Below are 25,158 nucleotides of genomic sequence, written 5' to 3' on the forward strand. Positions count from 1 at the left end.
TGGTCTCTCATGTGGGAGGAGTGAGGCCCTCACCATTAGGGTGTCATGGAGGTTGAGACAGGTCTCGCTATGCAGTCCTGGATGGCTTGGAACTCTCTGTGTAGATTAGGTAGGCCTTGAACTCAAAAAAGATCCATTTTCTTGGTGCTGGGATTAACGACACGTTCTACCATGCACACCATATCATAATAGTTTTTAATAAATGTTATATTAATAAGATGTTAAGTGTGGTAATGCACACCTGCAATCTCAGCACTTGGGAGGCTCAGGCAGGTTGATCACTGGGAGTTTGAGACAGAAAATCAAAAACCTTTATTGGGCGATAATTCAAATACGAACCATATGTCTGTTGGTTTGTGTCAACTGGTATTTGTTAATGTACTGTAGCCACCATAATTAACTTTAGGACATTCTTGTCCCCCCAAAGGAAACCCCAGACCCATTCACAAGCCCATATACACACTGCCAGATTTTTCTTTTTTTCTTTTTTTTCCCCAGAGTCCCTCCATAGCTGCTTCTGTATTCCTTCTCTGTGGACTATCCACTCTGAACTATCCATGTCAGCAATACATGGTATTCTCTGGCTTCTTTGAGTTTTGTATTCTCAAGGCTTGTATGCACTGAAACCACACCTCCTTCCATGATTGCATAATTCTTCATTGTGCTACAGTGTATTTTAGACTTATAGTTTACTCACTCATGGGCCTGGGGACAGGTTGCTTCTGCTTGTTGGCTGTTAATTTTCATTCTGCCTCTAGTGGTCTGAAGGAAAAGCTACAGTACTAATCCCAGCAGCTGGGTGTGAATTTCTTGTTAAACGTCTCCCCCTACTGGGTGCTTAGAGTCTAGCACACTTGGCCCTGTCTCCCCTCCTTACCTTGGTTCGAGCATCTCCCCGAGACTTCCTTTTTTACCCATTTACCCTGGGTAAATGGTAAGTGGCTCCTGGTGACATTTACCCCTATACCTCCCTGAGGGACTGAGCTGTGGATGGAGCTTGCATCAATGTGGTTCTGTCTTCTCAAGCTCCCTGGCAGCCAAAGTCACTGTTGTCTACTCTGGAAGTGACTGGGTTCCTGGTCTTTTGTTTGGCCATACCCAGCTGTTGATGCCACATTCTCCCCTCTTCCTGTCTTTGCCAGGTGTCAGTGGTTCAGGGAAGGAGTCAAAGCCAGTGGAGAATGGGATGCTGGTGCCAGTGGGGAAACACCCTCAGAGGTAAGCACAGGGAGGACGTCTGGCCCTGTATCTCTGCCTGTGGGAACTCAGAAGAGACAGGTAGCACCTCCACTTCATCCACCACAGTCTCAGGGATTTGGAAGACGTGTGCGTCCTGCCTTCAAGAACCTTCCTTCAAGAACCATCCTTCAAGAACCTTCTCAGGAAGAAGCCAGCAGTGACCTATAATTCACACAGGCCTGCCTTTCATTTGTTTGTTCCTACTTCTGAAACTGATCTATGTCTTTCCTTGGGTACCTGGAAATGGGGCCTGGCATGTTGGGCTTTGTGAGCCAGTATATGACCACGGACGGTCACAGTGGTCTGGGAGCTGGACCCATTGTTGGCCTGAAGTCTAGTGGTTTCCAATTCACTGCTGGCCTGCTCCCATCTTACAGCAAGCAGTTGGAGACTCACCAGCTGGGCAGCTCTAGAGACACCCAGCTGAGATCTGAACCAGTGCTCTTTACTCTTTGGTGTCTCACCACCCGACTCAAATAAATACAGATGATTGTTCTTTCTTAAGAATGCTCAGCCTTGGCTTGTTTCTAGCCAGCTTTTCTTAAATTATCTCATTTACCTTTTGTGTCTAGGCTTTTACCTTTCTCTATTTTTATATATCTTTTATTTCTCTCTTATTCCATGTCTGGTGTCTGGTACCTTGGCATCCTCCTCTCCTCCTTTTAATGTTCTCCGATCTTCCTAGATTTCTTTTGTTTATTCTCTCTGCCTGCTGGCTCTGCCTATTTTTTCTCCTGCCCAACTATTGGCTGTTTAGCTCTTTGTTATACCAGTCAGGTGTTTAGACAGGCAAAGTAACATAGCTTCACAGAGTTAAACAAACGTTCCACAGCATAAAAAAATGTAGCACATCTTCAATTCATATTCCACAACAGCAGGCTTGTGAATCCCAGGCTGGCCTTGGACTGAACAGATTACTAAGGATAACCTTGAATGCCTGGTCCTCACGTTTCTACCTCTTTGATGGGATTACAGGTGTGTGCTTAGCTTATGCTGTGCTTTAGATGGAACCCAGAGCTTCATTCTACCAACTGAGCTACACCTCCACTCCCAGGTCATTTCTGTACACGAAAGATTGTTCCTCACACCTTCTGCCCAGTGCCCTTCATACATACCTCAGTAGTCCCCATTCCTGACATATACATCTCTTCCCATGGAAACACATTCTTCTGGGGAGTGCCACAGGGGCCCAAGTGTATATGTGTGTTCATGTGTGTGCTGGCACTCCCCAAGGCTTTGGCATCCTACCCTCCTTGACAACAGGTATCTCAGCAGCTCTTCTTCCCACAGTGGGGATGCTGGTCAGCAGCATAGCAGCACAGCCGAACTGCAGAAGGCTGGAGTCAAGGAGGAGACATGGAAGCTGATGGAAGCAGACAAGGCACAGACAGGGCAGGTGAGTGAGGCACAGTGCAGAGTGCTTTGCTTGGCATATGGGAATGCGTGTATTTATTGGATGGCAAGGCTGCCAGGGCTCTATGTTTAGGTTCTATGCCAAAACCAGAGAGGTTAAGTGACTTTTGCTGGAGTTTGGATCTGAGCTGCTGACTCCATGTTGGCACTCTAGTCTCTGCCTGTGCTCATTACTGCTTGGCCATGAGCAGCCTGGAGTATTGAACGGGACCTCCCAGGCTACAACCATTTCTCCATCTTCTCATCACTTCCCCAAATGTGTTGAGCTCCCTCATATATCAGGGCCTTACACCTGTGGGTCACCCCCTCCCCTTCCTGGTTTCCATTCGTAGCTGGTAAACTCTTCAACATCACTTCCTCAGGGAGAACTTCCCCTGGTACCTACCCACCTGGGCACTTGAATGGCCTCTTATGACTCTTCTCTATTTATGTGTTTCTATGGGTAATGATGGAGCATTAGGCTGTCCGAGTGCTTGCTGGAAGCTCTTGTGGGAGGCAGGAAGTCTGGCTTTGCTACTCCTGCCTGACATCATTAATGGGGCAGCAGGGTATCAAGGGTCTAGACCCAGGAGGGTGGGCTGGGCTTAAGATCACACAGGAGCTGCTAACCTCATGCTGGCACTCTACGGGTCCTAGGTGCAGCTGTCAGTGTACTGGGACTACATGAAGGCCATTGGCCTCTTCATCTCCTTCTTGAGTATTTTCCTCTTCCTATGCAACCATGTGTCTGCACTGGCCTCCAATTATTGGCTGAGCCTCTGGACAGATGACCACCCTACTATCAATGGGACTCAGGAGCACAGGACGTACCGACTGAGTGTCTATGGGGCCTTGGGCATCTTACAAGGTATGGCTGTGCTTACTTCATGTGTCCTTTCCTGAGACCCCAAGACCTCATGGAATTTACAACTACTAACTGAGCCAGACGTACATGGACAAAATCTGCCACATGGTGAACTCTGAATGCTTGCTGAATTCATGCCCACCCCTTCCCCGCCCCAGTTAGCTCAAGGAGCTGATTGCTGGCTGAGTTGGCATCAAATGAAGCAGCCTAGCTCTGGAGTTCACTCTGAAGCTGTGCCAGCCAGTATGTGATCTAGATGTGATCTAGATGCTCATAAAACTGCTTTGTACACACATGCCCTTTCTGTGTCCCTGATGCACTCATGTGGGTGGTTAAGTGAGTCTTTTTTGTGTGAGAGCTTTTCTGTGTCCAGGCATGCTGCCAGGAAGGCACTTAGTACTGGTTGTGGTTTTGAGTGTCACTGTCCCTATTATACAGGTGAGGTGACTCACATAGATTGACATGAGAGGCCCCCAGCTGAACAGGGTTGGCAGCGCCAACTTCAGTTTGCCTTCCCCTGTTATTGGTGAATGAGCCAAAAGAAATCTGTGATCCAGGGGGTGTTTGGAGGAGCCACAGATGTCTCCTGACCTCTGAGGTGGTTTTGGAACAAGCCGTCAGATGATCAGGTGTGGATGCCTTGAGTTTCTCCATGTGTAGCCTACTTCTGCCTGCCATAGAGCCAGAGACTGCAGCAGCCTTCATATTAGATTTTAGAGAGAGCAAAGAACAGAGAAGATGTTTCTGTGGGTTCACACAGAATCAGTATCTGCTACAAGAGCTGTGCTGTCTGGCACAGTAGCCTCCAGTCATGGGAGGTGATTTGAATTTTAGTTCATTGAAGTTAAAAGAAAATTCATTTCTTCAGAAACTCAATCCCAGTGTGTAGTACACAGTGAGGGCTGGTTTCTGAGGGCAGCCATCACTGAGTTGCTGAGGGACCCAGTGCCGGCCAGCAGACCACACTTCTGTATCTTACACTCACATCTCTGTTGCCATCCTAGGTGTCTCAGTATTTGGCTACTCCATGGCTGTGTCCATTGGAGGCATCTTTGCTTCCCGTCATCTCCACCTGGACCTGCTGCGCAATGTCCTGCGCTCGCCCATGAGCTTCTTTGAGCGCACACCCAGTGGGAACCTAGTAAACCGTTTCTCCAAGGAGCTGGACACAGTGGACTCCATGATCCCGCAGGTCATCAAGATGTTCATGGGCTCGCTCTTCAGCGTCATTGGAGCTGTCATTATCATCCTGCTGGCCACACCCATCGCCGCTGTCGTCATCCCACCATTGGGCCTTGTCTACTTCTTTGTGCAGGTGAACCACAGATGCTTCCTTGTGTGCCATATCCCAGGAGGGACGGTGGGAATGTGAACACAGCACTCGGCTCTGTTGTGAATAACTAAGAGGGCTGTTTTGTTTGCAGGAGACAAATGCACATTCTTATTCGTTTAACTCTTTAGAGCTCTATATTAGGGGAAGGCTTGCAGCTGTGCAGTCAGTTGTTAATAGACTGAAGAACAGAATTCTACAGTGGAGTCATGAAAAACAGCAGCCTCATCAGGGTGAATGCTGATGCATATATAGTATATTAGGAGACAGCTCATTTCGAGACTGGTGTGGCCCTATGGGTCAGGTGGCACCCAGGCTGTTGTTGCTGCTGCTAACACCCCTTTTTTTTAGTTCTGCTTTGCTGTCTTTACAGAAGTCTTCAATCAGTTGGCCTCATGGTCCAAAATGCTCGCCAAAGTTTCCTCTTTCATGTCTATCATATTTATAGTTCAGACACAGATCATTAAGAGAACAGAAGAGGGAACATATGGCCGTTGGATCAGAAGTCCTCGTTTAAATCCTCTGGTCCTCAAGATGAGTTGTGTGGCCGCTATTTGCAAGGAAGTACTCGGTACATTGGTTTTTCAGAACCAGTTTCCTCTTGAGAGGGGCAGCTGTTCTGGTTCATACCTTGTCCCATTTGTAGAAATCACCTTTTCTTTGCACATGTATACTTACTTGGTCAGTTTCTGCCTACATTACAGTTTAAGGTGACAGGTGAGAGGGTAGAGAGACTCAAAGAGGAAGCATTTTTCTCAGGTGGCAGAGCCAAGAGTGGGACCCCAGGTCTGTGTGGTTTGTGCTTAGTCATTCATTTGTAAGGTTGGCTGCTGAGATTGTTGCGGGGGATGGGGTAATATCAATGTAAACTAACACCTGGTGGCACCTGCTGTTGTCCCAGCACTCAGGGAACTCAAGACAGGAGTGTGTAATTTTATAATCAGGGACTCTTCTTCCATTTTCCAGCTGCCCAGGTCCGAATAATCACACAAAACCTATGTTAATTACAACACTGTTTGGCTGAAGACTTAGGCGTATTTCTACCTAGCTCTTATATCTTAAATTAATACATTAATACATTTCTATTAATCTATGTATTGTCATGAGGCTGTGGCTTACTGGAAAGGTTCTGGTGTCCTTCTTCGGTGTCTGCCTGAATCTGCCTTCTTTCTCCCTGCATTCATTTTAGTTTTTCCACCAAGCTCTATTCTGCTCTGCCATAGGCCAAAGCAGCTTCTTTCTTTATTATTATTATTATTATTATTACTGTTATTGTTATTATTATTATTTTATTACTTAAAAAATACCAATCCAAATTCCCACTCCCTCCCCTCCTCCCACTCCCCTCCTACTCCCTCCACAAGCCCTCCCACCCCACTCCCCTCCAGTCTTAAGAAAGGGCCATGCACCCCTCCCTATGGAAAGTCTAAGGCCCTCCCTATTACATCTAGGTTGAGCAAGGCTTACATCCAAAGAGAATAGGATCCCAAGAAGCCAGTACAAGCCATAGAGACAAATCCCAGTGTCACTATCAGTGGCCACTCAGTCTGCCCCAACTGTTAACCCCCTTCAGAGTTGACTCCCAGTCTAGTTGGAGTTGGTGAACTACCATTAATTCAGGTAAACTGTCTCAGTGGATGAACCCGTCATGGTCTTGAATTCCTTTCTCATACTCTCACTCCTTCCACTTTTCAACTGGATTTTGGGAGCTCAGTCCAGTGCTCTGATGTGGGTCATTGCCTCTGTTCCCATCTGTTGTTGGACAAAGGTTCTATGGTGATATTTAAGATAATCATCAGTCTGACTGTAGTAATAAGGGTGGCGGGACTGCGTCCCCAGCATCCCGGCTGCCTGGCTAGCTTATGCCCGAAATAACAACACACAAACTGTATTCATTTAATCACTGCTTGGCCCATTTCTATCTAGCCTCTTCTAGGCTAATTCTCACATATTAATTTAGCCCATTTCTAATCATCTGTGTAGCGCCCCTAGGTGCGCTTACCGGGAAGATTCTAGCCTATGTCCATCCTGGGTCGGAGCTTCATCTTCCCTGGAGCGGGGAGCATGGTGTCTCTCTGAGGCGTCTGCTCCTGAGAGGAGAGCTGTGGAGTCTGAGCTCACTTCCTCTTCCTCCCAGCGTTCTGTTTACTCCTTCCACCTATCTTCTAACCAATGAGGGCCAAGCAGTTTCTTTTTATTTTACCAATGACCTTCCTCCATCAGTCTGACTACAAGGTAAGGCCAGTTTAGACACCCTCTCCTCTATTGCTTAGGGTCTTAGCTGGTGTCATCCCTGTGGGTTCTTGGGAATTTTTCTAGAGCCAGGTTTCTTACTACCTCCCTAATAGCTCCTTCAATCAAGATATCTCTTTCCTTGCTCTTGTCCTTCCTCCATCTTGACCATCCCATTCCCTCAAGTTCTCCTCCAACTCCCCTTTTCCCATTCCTTCTACCTCCTGCCCCCCTGCTCCCAAATTTTTGTTTGATTCTAATTTCCAGGTGGGTCTATATATGTTTTCCTTTGGGTTCACCTTATTACTTAGCTTCTCTAGAATCCTGAACTATAAGCTTGTTGCCCTTTGTTTATGTCTGTTATCCACTTATGAGTGAGTACATACTATATTCAGTTTTTTTGGGTCTGGGTTACCTCACTCAGGATAGTGTTTTCTAATTCCATCCATTTACAATCAAAATTCAAGATGTCATTATTATTATTATTATTATTATTATTATTATTACCACTAAGTAGTACTCTAATGTGTAGATGTGCCACATTTCTTTACCATTCTTCAGTTTAGGGACATTTAGGTTGTTTCCAGGTTCTGGGTATTACAAATAATGCTGCTATGAACATAGCTAAACAAATGCTTTTCTAGTATGATTGACCATCTTTTGGGTATATTCCCAAGAGTGGTATTGCTGGATCCTGAGGTATGTTGATTCCCAGTTTTCTGAGAAACTGCCACGCTGATTTCCAAAGTGGTTGCATGAGTTTGCATTCCCACCAGCAATGGATGAGAGTACCCCTTATTCCACATCCTCTCCAGCATAAGCTATCATTAGTGTTTTTTGTTTTTATCTTAGCCATTCTGTCAGGAAAGAGTTGGTATCTCAGAGTTGTTTTGATTTGCATTTTGCTGATAGCCAAGGAAGTTAAGTATCTTTTGGCCATTTGAAATTCTTCTTTTGAGAATTCTCTGTTTAGTTCAGTACATCACTTTTTAATTGGGTTATTTAGAATTTTAATGTCTAATTTCTTGAGTTCTTTATATATTTTAGAGATCAGTCCTTTGTCTGATATGGGGTTGGTGAAGATTTTTTTCCCCATTCAGTAGGCTGCCTTTTTGTCTTGTTGACTATTTCCTTTGCGCTACAGAAGCTTCTCAGTTTCAGGAGGTCCCATTTATTCATTGTTGTTTTATTGTCTGTGCCGCTGGGGATATATTTAAGAAGTGGTCTCCTGTGCCCATGCATTGAAGGATACTTCCCACTTTCTCCTCTCAGGTTCAGTGTGGTTGGATTTATATTGAGGTCTTTAATCCACTTGGAGTTTTGTGCATGGCAAACCATATGGATCTATTTTCATTCTTCTACAGGCCAGCATTTGTTGAAGATGCTTTCTTTTTTTTCCATTGTATAATTTTTGCTTCTTTGTCAAAAATCAGGTGTTCGTATATGTGTGGATTAATATCTGGGTCTTCAATTTGATTCCCTTGGTCAACGTCTCTGTTCTTATGCTAATATTGAGCTGTTTTCATTACTGTAGCTCTGTAATAGAGCTTGAAGTCAAGGATGGTGAGGCCTCTGGAAGTTCCTTTATTGTATAGGATTGTTTTGGCTGTCCTGGGTTTTTTGTTTTTCCATATGAAGTTGATTATTGTTCTTTCAAGGTCTGTGAAGAATTGTGTTGGGATTTTGATGGGGATTGCATTGAATCTATAGATTGCTTTTGGTAAGATTGCCATTTTTACTATGTTGATTCTTCCTACCCAAGAGCATGGGAGGTCTTTCCATTTTCTGATATCCTCTTCAATTTCTGTCTTCAAAGACTTAAAGTTCTTGTCAAATAGGTCTTTCACATCCTTTGTTAGTGTTACCCCAAGATATTTTTATGCTATTTGTGGCTATTGTGAAGGTGAAGTTTCTCTGATTTCCCTCTCGTTTTCTTTATCCTTTCTGTATAGGAAGGCAACTGATTTTTTGGAGTTGATCTTGTATCCTGCCACATCACTGAAGGTGTTTATCAGCTGTAGGAGTTCTCTGGTAGAGTTTTTGGGGTCACTGATATACACTATCATATCATCTGCAAATAACAAAAGTTTGACTTTTTCCTCCAATTTGAATCCCCTTGATCTCCTTATGTTGTCTTATTGCTATTGCTAAAGCTTCAAGAAATATATTGAAGAGATATGGAGAGAGCACACAGCCTTGTCTTGTTCCTGATTTTAGTGGAATCGCTTTTTCTCCCCATTTAATTTGATATTAGCTGTCGGCTTGCTATATATTGCCTTCACCATATTTAGATATGATCCTTGTATCACTAATCTCTCCAAGACCTTTATCATGAAGGGGTGTTGAATTTTGTCAAATGCTTTTTCAGCATCTAATGAAATGATCATATGGTTTTTTCTTTAAGTTTATTTATATGATGGATTACATTGATAGATTTTTTTTTATGTTGAACCAGCCCTGCATCTCTGAGATGAAGCCTACTTGATAATGATGGATGATTTTTTTTGATGTGTACTTGAATTTGATTTGCCAATATTTTATTGAGAATTTTTGCATCCATGTTCATGAGTGAGATTGGTCTGTAATTCTCTTTCATGGTTGAGTCTTTGTGCGGTTTTGGTATCAGGTTAACTGTAGCTTCATAAAAAGAGTTTGGTAATGAGCCTTCTGTTTCTTTTATGTGGAACACTTTGAGGAGTATAGGCATTATTAGCTCTTCTTGAAAGTTTTTGTAGAACTCTGCACTAAAACCATCTGGCCCTGGGCTTTTTTTTGGTTGGGAGGTTTTTGATTACAGCTTCCATCTCCTCGCAACTTATAGGTCTATTTAAATTGTTCACCTGGTCTTGATTTAATTTTGGTATATGGTATCTATCTAAAAAATTGTCCATTTCTTTTACATTTTCCAATTTTGTAGAGTACAGGTTTTTGTAGTAGGACCTAATGATTCTGTGAATTTCCTCAGTGTCTGTTGTTATGTCACTGTTTTCATTTCTGATCTTGTTAATTTGGTTGTTCTCTCTTTGCCTTTTGATTAGTTTGGATAAGGGTTTTCCAATCTTGTTGATTTTTTCAAAGAACTGGCTCATTGTTTCATTGATTCTTTGTATGGGTTTCTGTGTTTCTATTTTGTTGATTTCAGCCCACAATTGATTATTTCCTGTCTTCTCCTCCTCCTGGGTGAGTCTGCTGCTTTTTTTTCTAGAGCTTTCAGGCATGCTGTTAATTCTCTAATGTGAGCTTTCTCTGTTTTCTTTATGAGGGCACTTAGTGCTATGAACTTTCCTCTTAGCACTGCTTTCATAGTGCCCCATAGGTTTGGATATGTTGTGCCTTTATTTTCATTGAATTCAAGGAAAGTTTTAATTTATTTCTTTATTTCTTCCTTGAGCCAGGGGTGGTTCAGTAGTTGACTGTTCAATTTCCATGAGTTTGTAGGCTTTCCAGGGGTGGAATTGTTAAATTCTGACTTTACTCCATGGTGATCCGATAAGACACAGGTGTTTACTCCAATTTTTTTGTATCTGTGGATGTTTGCTTTGTTACCGATTATGTGATCAATTTTCGAGAAGGTTCCATGAGGTGCTGAGAAGAAGGTATATTCTTTTTGTTTGGGTGGAATGTTCTATAGATGTCTGTTAAGTCCATTTGGTTCATTACATCTGTTAGTTCTCTTATTTCTCTGTTAAGTTTCTGTCTGGTTGACCTGTCCATGGGTGAGAGAGGAGTGTTGAGATCTCCTACTAGTTGTGTGTGGGGTTTGATGTGTGATTTCAGTTTTAGTAATGTTTCTTGTACATATGTGGGTACTCTTGTATTAGGGGCGTAGATATTCAGGATTGAGATTCCATCTTGATGAATTGTTCCTGTTATGAGTATAAAGTTTCCTTCTCCATCTCTTCTGATTTATTTCAGTTTGAAATAAATTTTGTTAGATATTAAGGTAGCCAGCCACCCCCACTTGTTTCTTAGGTCCATTTGATTGGAAAACCTTTTTCCTAACCCTTTACTCTGAGGAAGTGTCTGTCTTTGAGGTTGAGGTGTGTTTCTTATAAACAGCAGAATGCTGGATCCTGTTTTTATATCTATTCTCTTAGCCTGTGTCTTTTTATAGGTGAATTGAGTCCATTGATTTTAAACAATATTAATGAGCAGTCGTTGTTAACTCCGGTTATCTTTTGGGAGTAGTATTTGTATGTTTCCCTTCTTTGGGTTATACTGGTGGGGGGTTTATCAGATGTCTGTGTTATTGTGAGTGTAGTTAACTTCCTTGGGTTGAGGTTTTTCTGTCTAATACTTTCTATAAGGCTAGGTTTGTGGATATGTATTGTTTAAATCTGTTTTTGTCATTGAATATCTTGTTTTCTCCATCAATGGTGAATGAAAGCTTTGTTGGGTATAGTAGTCTGTGCTTGCATCCATGGTCTCTTAGTGTCTGCAGCACATCTATCCAGGATCTTCTGGCATTCATGGTTTTCATTGAGAAGTCACATGTAATTCTGTTAGGTTTACCTTTATAAGTTTCTTGACCTTTTTCCTTTGCAGCTCTTAATATTCTTTCTTTGTTCTGTATGTTTTGTGTTTTGATTATTATATGATGAGGGGATTTTTTTTTTGATCCTGTCTATTTGGTGTTCTGTGGGCTTCTTGTTTCTTCATTGGGGTATTTTTCCATAAGTTGGGAAAGTTTTCTTCTATAATTTGTTGAGTATATTTTCTGTGCCTTTGAGCTGGAGTTCTTCTTTTTCATCTACCCCTATTATTCTTAGGTTTGGTCTTTTCATGGTGTCCCAGATTTCCTGAATGTTTTGTGTTAAGAATTTGTTGTATTTAGTGTTTTCTTTGACCAATGAGTCTATTTCCTCAATGGTATCTTCAGTGTTTGAGATTCTTTCTTCTATCTCTTGAATTCTGTTGGTTATACTTGTCTCTGTAGTTTCTGTTTGTTTACCCAGATTTTCCAAATCCAGAATTCCCTCGGTTTGTGTTTTCTTTATTGCCTTTATTTCAGTGTTCAAATCTTGAACTGTTTCCTTCACCTGTTTGATTGCTTTTTCTTGGTTTTCTTGTTTTTTTTTTTTTGAGGGATTTATTAATTTCTTCCAGCTTTCTGTTTGTCTTCTCCTCTATTTCTTTAAGGGAGTTTTCCACTTCCTCTTTTTCATAAAGTTATATTTAAAGTCATTTTCTTCTACATCTTCTGTGTTAGGATGATCAAGTCTTCCTATTATGTGTCTGCTGGGTTCTGGTGTTACCATGTTGTTTTTTAGGATGTTGGAGGAATTCTTGCATTGGTGCCTACCCATCTCTTCCTTCAAATGAAGCGAGCAGTCTCTTGGCTTCTTGGTCCAATCCTTGCTGTGTCTGTCTCTTAGGTCCACTCAGTATTGGAGCAGGCTCTTAGGTCCACTCAGTATTGGCACAGGTTGTGTTTGGCAGGGTTCTATGGAACTTGCAGGGAAAGGCAGGTTGGGGGTGGGGTGGATTGAGGGCTAGTAGGGAAGCTCCCTGCTGGCAGCTCTTCTGTCTTCCAAGTATGGATGCAGGATATATGGCAGGGTTCCAGGAAACTTGCACGGAACTGCAGGTTGGGGGCAGGGTGGATTGAAGGCTAGCAGGCAAGCATTCTTCTGGCAGCTAGAAATGTCGAGGGATGTCCTATGTTCCCCAAGTTTGGGTACAGGATGTATGGCAGGGTTCCAAGGAGCTCGCAGGGAACCAAGCAGCTTCTTTATAAAGCAATGATAATAAACCATATTCACAGCATACAGAGGAGAGTCCCACATCAGAAAGTTCAAAGCTACATAGCAAACCTTGTCTCAAAATCAAAACAAAAAAGTAAAAATACCAAATTGTGGATACTTGTCACATAGAGTCTGGGGACCTTGGTATTGCTGTCTCGTACCTGGACCCTATCACACTTCAGGTCATTGACATTACCATAAAGAAAGATGGAATTGTAGGGCGAAAGTCCATCTTTGGACTTGCCTTGTCGCTTCTTTAAATCAGTGCTGGCTGTTTATTGGCTGTATTTCCCAAAATGTGGTAAATGTGCTCATGCTGCCTGGAAAGCTTCTTGCAGGCTCCAGTTCAAAGAGGCCACACCATCCCTCGAGTGTAACACTGGAAACTAGAGAGTTTCCCCTTGAGAGTACAGCGCTTGCCTCACAAGCATGAGTACATGAGTTTGATCCCTAGAAAAGCCAAGCCTGATGACCAAGCAGTGCCCATGTGTGGAAGGTGTTTTGGCATAGTCATTTCTGTGGACCTGTGGCAATTACCTGAGCTAAACAACTCAAGGAGGAGATTTTCTTCTGTTCACAGTTTTAGTGCTGTCTGGTAGGGAGGGCGTGGCATGGTCAGGAAGCAGAAGATGTTTGTGCTAGCTTCCTTTTTTATTTATCCAGACTTCATCCAGACTCCCAGAATGAGATGGTGGCTCTCACATTCAGGGCGGGTCTTCTGGCCTCAGTTAATGCTCTCTGAAAAATTCCTCACTTGTACTCAAAAGTGTGCTTCTTTGATCTTTTTGGTGGCATTTAATCAATGCTCCAGTCACTAATTACAACCGTATTTGTGTAGCACACAAATAGGTGTACTACTAAAGGTGACTTTGAGATAGATGTATTTATTGGTGCCCACAGTGACTGACCTTCTCTGAGAAAGGTCTAATCATCATACTCAATTCTATCTATTGTAGGCAGATTTTCTTTCCTGCCAGCCTGTTCTCAAATAGCCACACAGGCTTATTATTAATTGCAAATGCTTGGCCAATAGCAGTTGACCAATACCAAGCTCAGGGGCTCAGGGTTGTCACTAGCTAACTTTTACATTTTAAATTAACCCATATTTACACTCTATTACCTGGCTTGGTACCTTTTCTCAGTATAGCAAGTTTATCTCCTACTTCCTCTGCTTCTCCTCGTGACTCCTGAGACTCCTCTTCTTTTTCATGCTCTCTTTTTGTCTGCCAGTCCTGCCTAAACTCTTCCTGTCCAGTTATTTGTCAGTCACAGTGACATATATTCACACAGTGTAAAGGAATATTCCATGATCTGTCTGTCTGTCTGTCTACCTACTATCTTCATTTTGTGGTTCTGGGAATGGAAACTAAAGTGTTAGACCAGTGTCTTCCACTTGCTCATGCTCCCCTGCCCTACATCCCCTTTATACATTTAATTCTAGGCACTTCTTAATCTTTCTATTCATATTATTCTCAATAAATTAAATTCTCATGACTATGATAAAAACTCAATGACCAAGACACCTTATCAAAGGAGGGTTTATTTGGGCTTCCAGTTCCAGAGGGAGAAAAGTCCATCACTATCACATCTGGAAGTCATGAACACAAGTACCATCTGTGATGGCAGGAACTGCTGAGAGGTTACATCTTGAACTATGAGACAAGACAGCAGACAGGGAATGGTACATGGCTTTTAAAACCTCAGATCTTGCCCCAGTGACACTCTTCCTCCAGCAAGGCCATGCCTGCTAAATCTACCCAAATAGTGCCACCAACTAGGGGCCAAGTGTTCACACTTTTAAGCCTGTGAGGCACATTTTTACTCAAACCACCTTAGTCAGTATACTTTACTTTTGCAGACAGGACTTGCTCAGCTCTTGCTGCACAAACCTGATTCTCACATCCCAAGATGGAAAGAGAGAACCTCTCTGACCTCCACACATGCATTCTGGCGTGGGTGTGCATATATACTGCTCATGCATACACCGTGCACACATACACAAACTCATCATCATTATCATATATGATTTAAAGTTAAAAAATGACAAGTGCTTTTCCTAAGAAACTTATGTAATAGGTAAAACTGCAGAATTCAGCTAGGCTGGAACATGTTTGCTGTTTGCTGTTTGAGTGCTTGTTTGGTGTTCATAGCAACTGCTGGGCACACTGCTAAGGGCTACTTTTGCTGTGATGAAACACCATAACAAAAAGCAACTTGAGAAGGAAGGGGTTAATTGCATTCACCATTCCATATGACAGAGAGGACAGGCACTCAAGCAGGGCAGGAACCTGGAGGCAGGAGCTGATGCAGAGCCATGGAGGGTACTGCTTGTTCCTCATGGCTTTCTCACCCTGCTTTCTTTTAGAACCCAGGGCACCAGCCCAGGGATACTTCCTCCACCCCTCCCCCCCCCACACACAGTGCCCTCCCCACCAATCATTAATTAAGAAAATCTCCTAAAGAAGTCATTTTCTCAGTTGAGGTTTCATCATCTCATATGACTTTAGCGTGTGTGAAGCTAACATAAAACTAGCCAGCACACCTATATAGTTTGTGTATATAAGGGTTGATGTCTTTGTAGTCTTTTTTTTTTCATCCTGTTTGGCATTTTCGGAGACTAAGCAACTCTTGTCTCCTTTTCTCTCAGTGGGGTCACTCCTGTCCCTTGCTGACTTGGCCCCTACTCTTTGTACCTGGCGCTGCCTCCTGCTGACCTGTGCTTGTCACCCTATAGAGTGAAGACCAATGTCAATTCCTTTCTGTGGCCCCATCCCTGTCAGCTAGGAACAGAAGAGGTGGCCCTCCCCAAAGAAGAGCCCATCAGTTGGGTGTCTAGTGCCAAAGGGTCAGCCCTGAAAACATACATATAGGTAACATTTGGACTCACAGGTTCTATCTAGGAATGTGTATATGTTTACACACACTTACAGACATTCAGTAATGATGAGGGAAAGAAGAGACCATGAATTGAAGGAGAATAGGGATGGGCATATGGGAGGGCATGGAGTTGCCATGTGTGTGAAACTGCTGACACAGGCTCCTGGTTTAGTGGCATCCACAGGGTTCCATCCTTGACATGTATGTGTGTGAGACATGTGCAATGAATGTGCATATAGCCATGTGAGACTCACAAAGAAGAACCATACTGGTTCTTACCTGCTGTCCTCATAGTCTACTGTGCAAAATGGCTTTAGTGTTGCTATTATACAGAAGAAGCCAAGGCCTGGATTTCTGTGGTAGTAGCAAATGAAGACTAAAGAGGTCTGCCAGTCACAAAGCGTCTTTCTGAACCTGTACTGTTGGGAGAGGAAAGCCCCAAACATTGAGAGCTCCTGAGAGACCAGGCAGTCTGGAGGTCATTTCATCCTGCTGCTGCTTAGGCACGGACCCAAAGAGGAGGCCACTTTTACCCCTTTGTCTCCACACAAGAGCAAGAAAGAGCACTGCCTAGGTTGGAAAATGGGACATGCATCCAAGAAACTGTGGCTACTGTCACTGACATTCCTGTTCCACAGTTCACCAGGAAAGCAGCCCATCTCCAGGGGTCAGCCACGTCTGAGCTTCTCCCGGAATATCCCAGGAGGATGGCACGAGGGGCTAGCACTGATTCTGTGCCTCTCTCTCTCCCACAGAGGTTCTATGTGGCCTCCTCCCGACAGCTGAAGCGCCTCGAGTCTGTTAGCCGTTCCCCTGTGTACTCACACTTCAACGAGACCTTGCTGGGGGTCAGTGTCATCCGTGCCTTTGAGGAGCAGGAGCGCTTCATTCGCCAGAGTGACCTAAAAGTAGATGAGAACCAGAAGGCCTACTACCCCAGCATTGTGGCCAACAGGTGGGAAGCCAGCCGAGGGCCCAGTCCCTCAGCCTCTGTTTCTTCTGGGAGAGAAATGGAAACAGCGGGGCACATGCCTGAAGGAAGATTACCATGAGTCTGAGGTTCCCTTGATTAACTGGCGAATTCCAGGCCAGCTAGACTATAGAATGAGATTTTGTCTAAAAAATAAAGCAGCCTGGGGGCTGGAGAGCTGGCCTGGTGGCTGATATTGCTTGCTGTGCAAGCATGAGAACCCACATTTTTGTCCTCACATAATCTTAGCATTGTGGGGTGCAGGTGGGGGGTGGTCCTAAGAGCTCAGTGTCCAACTTTGTAAATAGCAGCTGTTTCTTCCTCACATTGAGGTTTATCTCTTGCCAAGGGACTGACTTTTACTTATTTTATAATTATTATTGCTATTATTCTGTGGTGATGGCTCTCAAACCCAGGGCCCTGTGCACGGCAGGCCAGTGACCCAGCAATGAGCTCTGCCCCAGCCCACGATGCCTGTTTACAGACAGCAGTGCCTCCTGTAGTCGATGACAACTTCGCGATTTCCAGGGAATTGTTTCTTGATATTAAAGATTTCCTAAGAAAAAGTCAATCTTTCCAAAGGCAAACTTGAGTTTCCAGGGTGGAGGTTGCTCTTGAGAGTTCTATTTTAGTCCCTAGGCAAGCCAGATTCATGAAGTCCTATGGGCCCTGGGCACCACCCCCACTCCCAGTTCTCATATCTTGGATGAGTGTCACCCACAAGGCCTTTCTCTAGAAGTGCTTGGAAATTAGCTCAGATGGCAGATGAGCTTAGCTCCGTTCCATGAACTTAAAACTGTGCATCTGTCTGTCTGTCTGTCTGTCTGTCTGATATACTCCTACATATCTCCTTACAGGTGGCTCGCTGTGCGTCTTGAGTGTGTGGGCAACTGTATCGTGTTGTTCGCCGCCCTGTTTGCTGTCATATCCCGTCACAGCCTCAGCGCTGGCTTGGTGGGCCTCTCCGTGTCTTACTCATTGCAGGTAGAAGGCTCTTTCTTGTGTTGAATGTTCTCCCTATGGCAACCAGATTTTGAGTTTCTAGACCTTGGCTTTGGGTACCTGCACGAATGGGAAAAGGAGAGGGCTTGAATGGAGTTTTATGGGAATCCTGACACGTGGCCTGCATTCTTCACCATTCAGAAGATTCTCAGTGGCTTTGATGCTTTCAAAGCTATGAATTTCCCTGAGTTCTGTGTTAGTTCCATCTCATGATGTTTATCATACTGAGTTAAAAATATTTTCTTTGTGTGGTTAAGATGGGGTAGCCTAGAACTTGGCATAATTCTGCGTCTTCAATCTTTGGAGCACTGGGATTAATTACGGATCCACACATGCAGTTTCAAAATATTTTCCAGTTTCCTATATGACTTCTCTTTCTTTCTGCCTTTCTTTTCTGTCTTCTCTCTCTTTCCCCCCTCCCTCCCTCCCTCCTTTCCTCCCTTCCTCTGTCCCTCCCTCCCTCCCTCCCTCCCTCCCTCCCTCCCTCCTTCCCTCCTTTCTTCCCTTTCTTCCCCCCTTCTCTTTCTTTCATCCACAATGCAGATGTCAGAGGACAACTCTGTGGAGTCATTTTCTCTTGTTGCATCTTTACATGGCCCTGGAGGGTGGAACTCAGGTTGCCAGGCTTGCTCAGCAAGTGCTTTGCCCACAGAGCCACCTCACAGCTCTTGGCTGCTTTCTGACAACTTGTGTGAACCATGTGTCACCTTGAAAGGTGTGATTCCTAAGAGGTGCAGTGTGTCCATTCTGGTGATGGCTCTGTAGGTCACTTATTTCTGTATCTGTGTGAATGATATGATGCATACTTAATGAAAATGAAGCCACGCTTTCCCCAAGAGACCCCACATGGCTCTCTCCATTGGCAGATAACTTCCTACTTGAACTGGCTGGTTCGAATGTCCTCTGAGATGGAGACCAACATCGTGGCTGTGGAGAGACTCAAAGAGTATTCTGAAACAGAGAAGGAGGTAAGGCAGGATTCAGTCTGGCCCCTTAGCCTTGGCCTTTCAGAAACCCTTTGGGTGTCCTCTGCTTACTCAGAGGGTGAACTATGTGTCTGCCAGGCCCTCTTGGGCTTTTCCTGTCTGCTTTTAACACTTATTAAGAACCATCTTGTTTTAGAGGAAAATATCCCTTAGTAAGTATAAGTAACACAGCCCACAGGTACCCTGGGGAAACAGGAACACAATGAGGACAATTTTCCTCATAAGTTGAGGAATTAAGCATGAATGAGTTGATTGGAAGTGTGAGATAGCTCAGTGGGTGAAGAGTTCAGACCCCAGAACCCACATAAAAGACTGTTCTTGGCAGCTTGCACTTGCCAGTTTCTCTTATCCCTCTTCTTGTGATCCAGGCTCCCTGGCAAATCCAGGAGACAGCTCCACCCAGCACCTGGCCCCATTCGGGCCGTGTAGAGTTCCGGAACTACTGCTTGAGGTATCGAGAGGACTTGGACTTGGTTCTCAAGAACATAAACGTCACCATCGAGGGTGGAGAAAAGGTGGGCGTGCTCCGTCCTCTGTTCCATTGACTTAGGGTCCAGCATGAACTCTCCACTGTGGGATTGAGGTGCTTTTACAGGGAGGAATCATGGGAATAAAAGATGCTGAGTGTATTCAACAGGTGGACGACACCCCCAGACATGCAGATACGTTTTTTGAAAACATTTGCGTGAACTATAAATACTAAAAAAAAATCCGTGATCCATAAAATGGTCCCTCTGCTTTTCTTGAATGGTTGGAACATGTAGCAGTTCTGCCCACCCCCCTGCAGGTCTGTCTAGAAGAATCTAGCCCTCCAGCTCACCCCAGCTCCTCCTGTGTGTCCCTTTACTGGAGTTTGTAAACTCTAGAGTAATAAAGTGATACCATCATCCCAGAACAGCTTATGGGGACATATAGCTCCAAGCTCTTCCTGGAAGGCATTCAAGACCATGACCCATAGAACTTTCTCAGACACTTGGTCAGGGATCATCCTAGGCATTTGCATACTGTAATATTGAATTGTTAAATTGTCCATCCACATGTGTCCAAGTGTTCTCTTTCCATGAGGTAAATCTCTGAGTCTTACGGGCATTCATGCATGGGTGCTGAGCTGTGATAACTGTGGAGGAGCCTACTCAAGCCCAGATGTAAAAGAGAGGAGAAAGACCTGTCATTGGACATTGAGGATGTTAGCCATTGATCAGGAACTGGGGTACTCGGACCATATCAGAGAAGTTCAGGGGCTTTGCTTGAATCTGAGGTATAGTCATGGCTTCAGGAAGGAATTCCCATCAGAGGAGAGAGGAACCATGTGGGAAGCCAGGAAGCACCTCATTATTTTCCGACTCTCTCTAGTTGAACATAGCACAACTAAACATTTGTTTAATCTGCACCCTATTCCTTTGAGCATCTCTTCTGACTTATGAAAAGTCCTTAGCCTCTGTGAAGCAAAGGGCATCTTTTCCAACCTTTTGTCAAAGTAGCCCCTGAAGGTGGGTCTTGGAGAAGCGGGGTGGAGAGGGGGTAAGCACTGTAGTGGAAGCTAGATCAACCAGATGACCACAGCTCTGACCCAGCCACCTGCTGGGAGAACCTTGAGTCTGCAGCATTCCCACATCACCACAGCTTCTTCCTGTTCTGCAGGTTGGCATTGTGGGCCGTACAGGAGCTGGGAAGTCATCACTCACCCTGGGTTTGTTCCGGATCAATGAGTCTTCAGAAGGGGAGATCATCATCGATGGGGTGAACATTGCTAAGATTGGCCTACACAACCTGCGATTCAAGATCACCATTATCCCCCAGGTGGGCAAGGCTGATGGGTCCTGCACACACTGAAGCCACACCCTCTGTATTCATATACTCTGCCAACTGTAGATGGAGAGTAATATATTTGCATCCATGTATTTATTGGGAGGAGGGGAACAGACCATGCATATGAATTGATAGTCTACAGGAGTCAGTTCTCTCCTCTGCGTGTGTATTCTGAGGATCAAATTCAAGGCCATCAGGCTTGGTTGCATGTAGCTTTGGTCACAAAACCCATGATTAGTTTTTCTTTTTCCAGATTTAGCATCTGCACTTAATATCATACATAGACTTTTACCCCCAAGTGATGGTCAGCTATTTTCCTAAGTATTTTCTTGGTGTTAGATAGTACATGGCTGTATATAGGAACTGTGAACAGGTGATGTGAAAATTCTCTACTGTTTCATACAGAGACCCAGAGCATCTGAGGACTTTGGTGATAATAACTCAGTCTTCTCTGCCAGTTGCAGGAGTCAGTGTCTTAATCTCTAACACTTCTGGAGCTATGCTGCAAATAAGAATTTTCTAAACCATTCCCTGTGGGCAAGAGTTCCCTAATGCATTGCTTGTGGCTGTGATTTTTCTTTGTTTCTCTGAGTCTTTCCTGCAGGTGGGGTTGAGTGACAGCGTCAGTTACATCTCTGTTGCTGTGATGAAATAACACCGCTAAAAGCAACAGAGAATTGGCATATTGAAAGTTTGGAGAAGTTTTGAAAAAAAAGTTTTGGTCTGGTTACGCAGGGTTTTCCAGACATTTTCTGTTCACAGAGTTCATGCTCTGGAGGGACTCTGAGATCTCTTCCTGTTCTAGTGTGAACATCTCATATCTTATATTGGTGAGCTTTCCTTGTTCAGTGTGGTGTGATTGCCATGTACTGTTAGTTACTTTTTTGATAGTTGTGCCAGAATCCTTGAATCATCTGCAGGGAAGAGAGATTCAGAGTATCACAGGGTTGCTGTCCATCACAGTGGGGAAAGCAAGGTCATGCTGTAGTATGTTTGGTGGTGACATCAAGCAACCAGGAAGCAGGGACCCAGCCAATATCAGAGCCAAGACTAAGCTTCAGAGGACTGCCCTCAGAAACCTGCTTCTTTCAGACAGGCTCCATCTCCTTAAAAGCTCCACAACATCCCAAAATGACACCACCAACTGTGGAACAAGTGCTCAAAACATCAGGCTGTGTGGAACCTTCTAGATTTAGACCCTCATACATGCTATCTGCTGTTCTTGCACAGGATCCTGTTTTGTTCTCGGGTTCTCTCCGCATGAACCTGGACCCTTTCAGTCAGTATTCTGATGAAGAAGTCTGGATGGCCCTGGAGCTTGCTCACCTGAAAGGCTTTGTGTCAGCTTTGCCCGACAAGCTGAATCATGAGTGTGCAGAAGGTGGAGAGAACCTGAGGTAGGCAGGCAGGGCCAGTGTGTGAAGATTCTGTCCTCTTGCCCCCATCACCAGGGCAACCAGCCTCCATTCTGCTCAGTCAGTGGTCAGTCAATGACTGTGCTGCTGACCTTGACTGGGATTATTCATGGGGAAAGGAAGTAGGTGCAGCTGACTGTTGGCTGATCTACTTGGCCTCAGTGGGATCAGTGCATCTGTTTTTCATCTTCCAGCAGACTTGCCCAGGTGTGCTGTCGTGGTGATGGCAGATGTGTAAGGGTGAACATGTCCATTCCCACGTTAGGCCTCTACTGGCCGTTCATTGGTCAGCATCCCGTTGACTAAAGCCAGGCTCATAGCTGAGCCCAGCCAGTGCTGAGTCTGCAGCAGCTCAAAGAGGTCATGGATAGTGAACCACCTTTGTTATCCACTCTGTCATCCACACCAGAATGGCCTGATACTTTGTGAATATTACCTCTGAGCCTTTTGTTGGGAATGATTCTAAGTCCATTTCCTGCTCACATGGAAGTAAAGCATGATTGATTAGTAATATCTGTCACAGGCATGGACATGGGGAGCAGACTTGTTCTCCTGCCTAAAACCCACCCCCAGACTGTGCGCTAGCCTTCTCCCCTCCAAGCCTGGTTCAGGATCAGGGTAGTTTGAGCCCTGTCTCTGAGATTTTCTCCCTTTCTAGTGTCGGCCAGCGCCAGCTTGTGTGCCTGGCCCGGGCTCTGCTGAGGAAGACAAAGATTCTAGTGTTGGACGAGGCTACAGCAGCTGTGGACCTAGAGACAGATGACCTCATTCAGTCTACCATCCGGACACAGTTTGAAGACTGTACTGTGCTCACTATTGCTCATCGGCTTAATACCATCATGGACTATACAAGGTTAAGCCCTCAGAGTGGGTCTGTGGGCCTACAGGGTTGGTCCGGTTCACAGTCATGTTTGTTCATGCATCCGTCACCATTTTTAGGCTCAGGGGCAACACCAGTTGGTGGGACTATTCTGTCACGAGAAGAACAGGTTATCCAGGATTATTTCATTCAGCATATTTATATGCATGAGGGGTCTGCTATGTGCCCCATGTTATTCTGGACTCTGGGGTCACCTCTCAAACAAAGCTTAGGGAATATCTTAAGGACCAGGACACTTAATTAAAAGAGAGGGACAATGGACACAGCAACAAACATTGATGTCAGAGGGTGACATGTGCTAGGTACAAGTGATAACAAGGAGGTGGTAGGGTGGATACCCATCTCTCCAGCCCCTAGAGTTTGTAATACTTTCTGCAGGCAGGCAATCCCATAGACATCAAACACATCTCTTTGCATAATGCTCACATCTACATCTCTCCCCATGCAGGGTGATCGTCTTGGACAAAGGAGAAGTTCGGGAGTGTGGTGCACCCTCTGAGCTCCTGCAGCACAGGGGCATCTTCTATAGCATGGCTAAGGATGCAGGCTTGGTGTGAGCTGGGCCCTGGCATGATGGTAAGAACTGTGGGGCCAGCATCCCAGTATCCAGGGATTAGCCATCAATCCTGGGAATCCAAGCCTCCCAGATAGAAATGAAAAAATAAATAAAGAAAAAGAAAACCAAACTAAAAAGCAAAACGCACAAAGCAGCAGCCACCATCTGGCCCCCTTCTGGATCTGACCTTGAAGAAACTGGGAGACAGATGTACTCCACTTTAAACACAAGCCAGACCTTTGGTACCACTTGTGAGGTTCTCTGGAAGTTTACCCATGCTCCTGTAGGGCCTAGGGCAGCTGAATTGCTAGAGAAATTGCTGGTGTCAAACACACTAGTTAGTGACCAAACAGCTACTGCCTCATGTTTCTCCAGCCACATCCATGGATGCCAAGCCCTGGAGCCTCTCCTGATCCTGCCAACTCTTCTATCAGTTCCCATGGTCCTGCTGGTTCCAGAAGAGTGCTTCCTGTCTTCAGGCCTGCAGTTGAAAGCAAGGGAACAACAAGAACAAACAAAACAAACAACAAATACTGTTGCCTCAGAGTGATGTCTCCTTGCCTGCCATCTGGTCTTCAGGCACTCTGACACTTCCCTGCACCTAGTGCAGCTCTCACAGGACTTGCTTTAGGTGCAGCCTTGTGGGAAAGGACCTGAGCAGAAGGCTTTGAACCAGGCCAAGCAATACTCCCTTCACAGGGACTTACATCCTGACCGCCCCCATCCCTTCCTTGCTTTCTGCCTCTTCCTGTCCATTGCTGGGAGGAGGAGGGCTTACTCCTCTCAGAATATCTGTAAGTAGTTATGAGCAGCAGAAGTCAGGAGCATGATGGATGTGGTACCCACAGATGAGAAGAGTGGTACCAAAGACAGAGCCACAGTCCTTGTCACCCCAGCACAAAAAGAGAGCCGTTCACGAAAACGAATGATCCCCCCACGCTCACACCATTTTTAAGCACCGTTCCAGGGAGAAAGTCAGTGCCCAGAATTGGATATCTTGGGAGGAGGTACTGACTCAGGGAGTAGCCACGTCCAGCTCTGCACTTGATCCTCAGTTTGAATTCTTCAGAGTGGTCCTCTAGGTGTTTGGGTTGCAGACCAAAGAGAGACCCCCATGGGCAGCAAGAAGTTGCTGCCAGCCACAGTTCATACTTGCTATGAATTTTGGCGCTGATTTCCTTTTTCTTGAGGCAATTTCCTTTTTTCTTTAGGTGGCAATATATGTATTTATTATTTTTGTAAGTTGTACCATTCTTTCACGTTAAAGGACCCAGAGTTCTCCTGGGGGTCTTTTTGTAATGACACTGGAAACGTGAATATTTACAAATAATTTGCAGTAAAGAAAAATATTTTATTTCTTTCTAAACAACCATCCTACTTCCTTTTGAGTACAGAGGTTTCCAACCTCCATTCTGGAAGAACCAGAGTAGGAGAGCCATGTCACCGCTGTTGTCTGAAGTAGCAGGGCAGGGCTGGAGAGGGGGCTCAACAGGTATGAGTGCTTGCTCCTCTCGCAGGGGACTGAGGTTCAGTTCCCAGCACCTGTGTCACTGGCTTCCAGGAGTCCAGTGCCCTCTTCCAGGCACACAAATTAAAAGTAAAATGAAATGGGGGAGACCAAGGTTAAGAGCTGCCTGGGGTCTGGCAGTGAGTCAGAATGGCATAGTACACAAATGCTTTGTTTTGAGTCCTGCTGTCATGTGACCCTGGGCAAGGCACTTAGGCTGTGTGCCTCAGTTCTGTCTGTGTAAGGTGGCCAAGTTCAGGTTCTGAGATAAAAGTCACAAGTGGCCCAAATCCTTCTCTATAGTGGGTAGGACTGAGTTGCAATAACGGGGCTTAAGATTTGGGGGAAATGTGG

At 44.8% G+C, this 25,158-nt stretch overlaps 1 protein-coding gene across 1 annotated transcript in view; it reads left to right on the forward strand.

The window, feature by feature from the left end:
• The window catches only part of LOC142849091 (multidrug resistance-associated protein 1-like), a 100,161-nt gene extending 75,262 nt beyond the window's left edge, over positions 1-24,899 (forward strand). The window contains exons 20-32 of the mRNA XM_075971195.1: positions 1,143-1,218; positions 2,530-2,635; positions 3,289-3,499; positions 4,501-4,811; positions 16,435-16,634; positions 17,507-17,633; positions 18,518-18,619; positions 19,006-19,152; positions 20,279-20,437; positions 21,677-21,843; positions 22,520-22,714; positions 23,190-23,317; positions 23,673-24,899. Coding sequence (XP_075827310.1) covers positions 1,143-1,218; positions 2,530-2,635; positions 3,289-3,499; positions 4,501-4,811; positions 16,435-16,634; positions 17,507-17,633; positions 18,518-18,619; positions 19,006-19,152; positions 20,279-20,437; positions 21,677-21,843; positions 22,520-22,714; positions 23,190-23,298 — 1,910 coding nt within the window. The 3' untranslated portion in view covers positions 23,299-23,317; positions 23,673-24,899. The remainder of the gene's footprint in view (positions 1-1,142; positions 1,219-2,529; positions 2,636-3,288; positions 3,500-4,500; positions 4,812-16,434; positions 16,635-17,506; positions 17,634-18,517; positions 18,620-19,005; positions 19,153-20,278; positions 20,438-21,676; positions 21,844-22,519; positions 22,715-23,189; positions 23,318-23,672) is intronic.
• The last annotated feature ends 259 nt before the right edge of the window (positions 24,900-25,158 follow it).

The sequence above is a fragment of the Microtus pennsylvanicus genome, chromosome 4 (genome assembly GCF_037038515.1).
Source record: "Microtus pennsylvanicus isolate mMicPen1 chromosome 4, mMicPen1.hap1, whole genome shotgun sequence".
Classification (NCBI taxonomy): Eukaryota; Metazoa; Chordata; class Mammalia; order Rodentia; family Cricetidae; genus Microtus; species Microtus pennsylvanicus.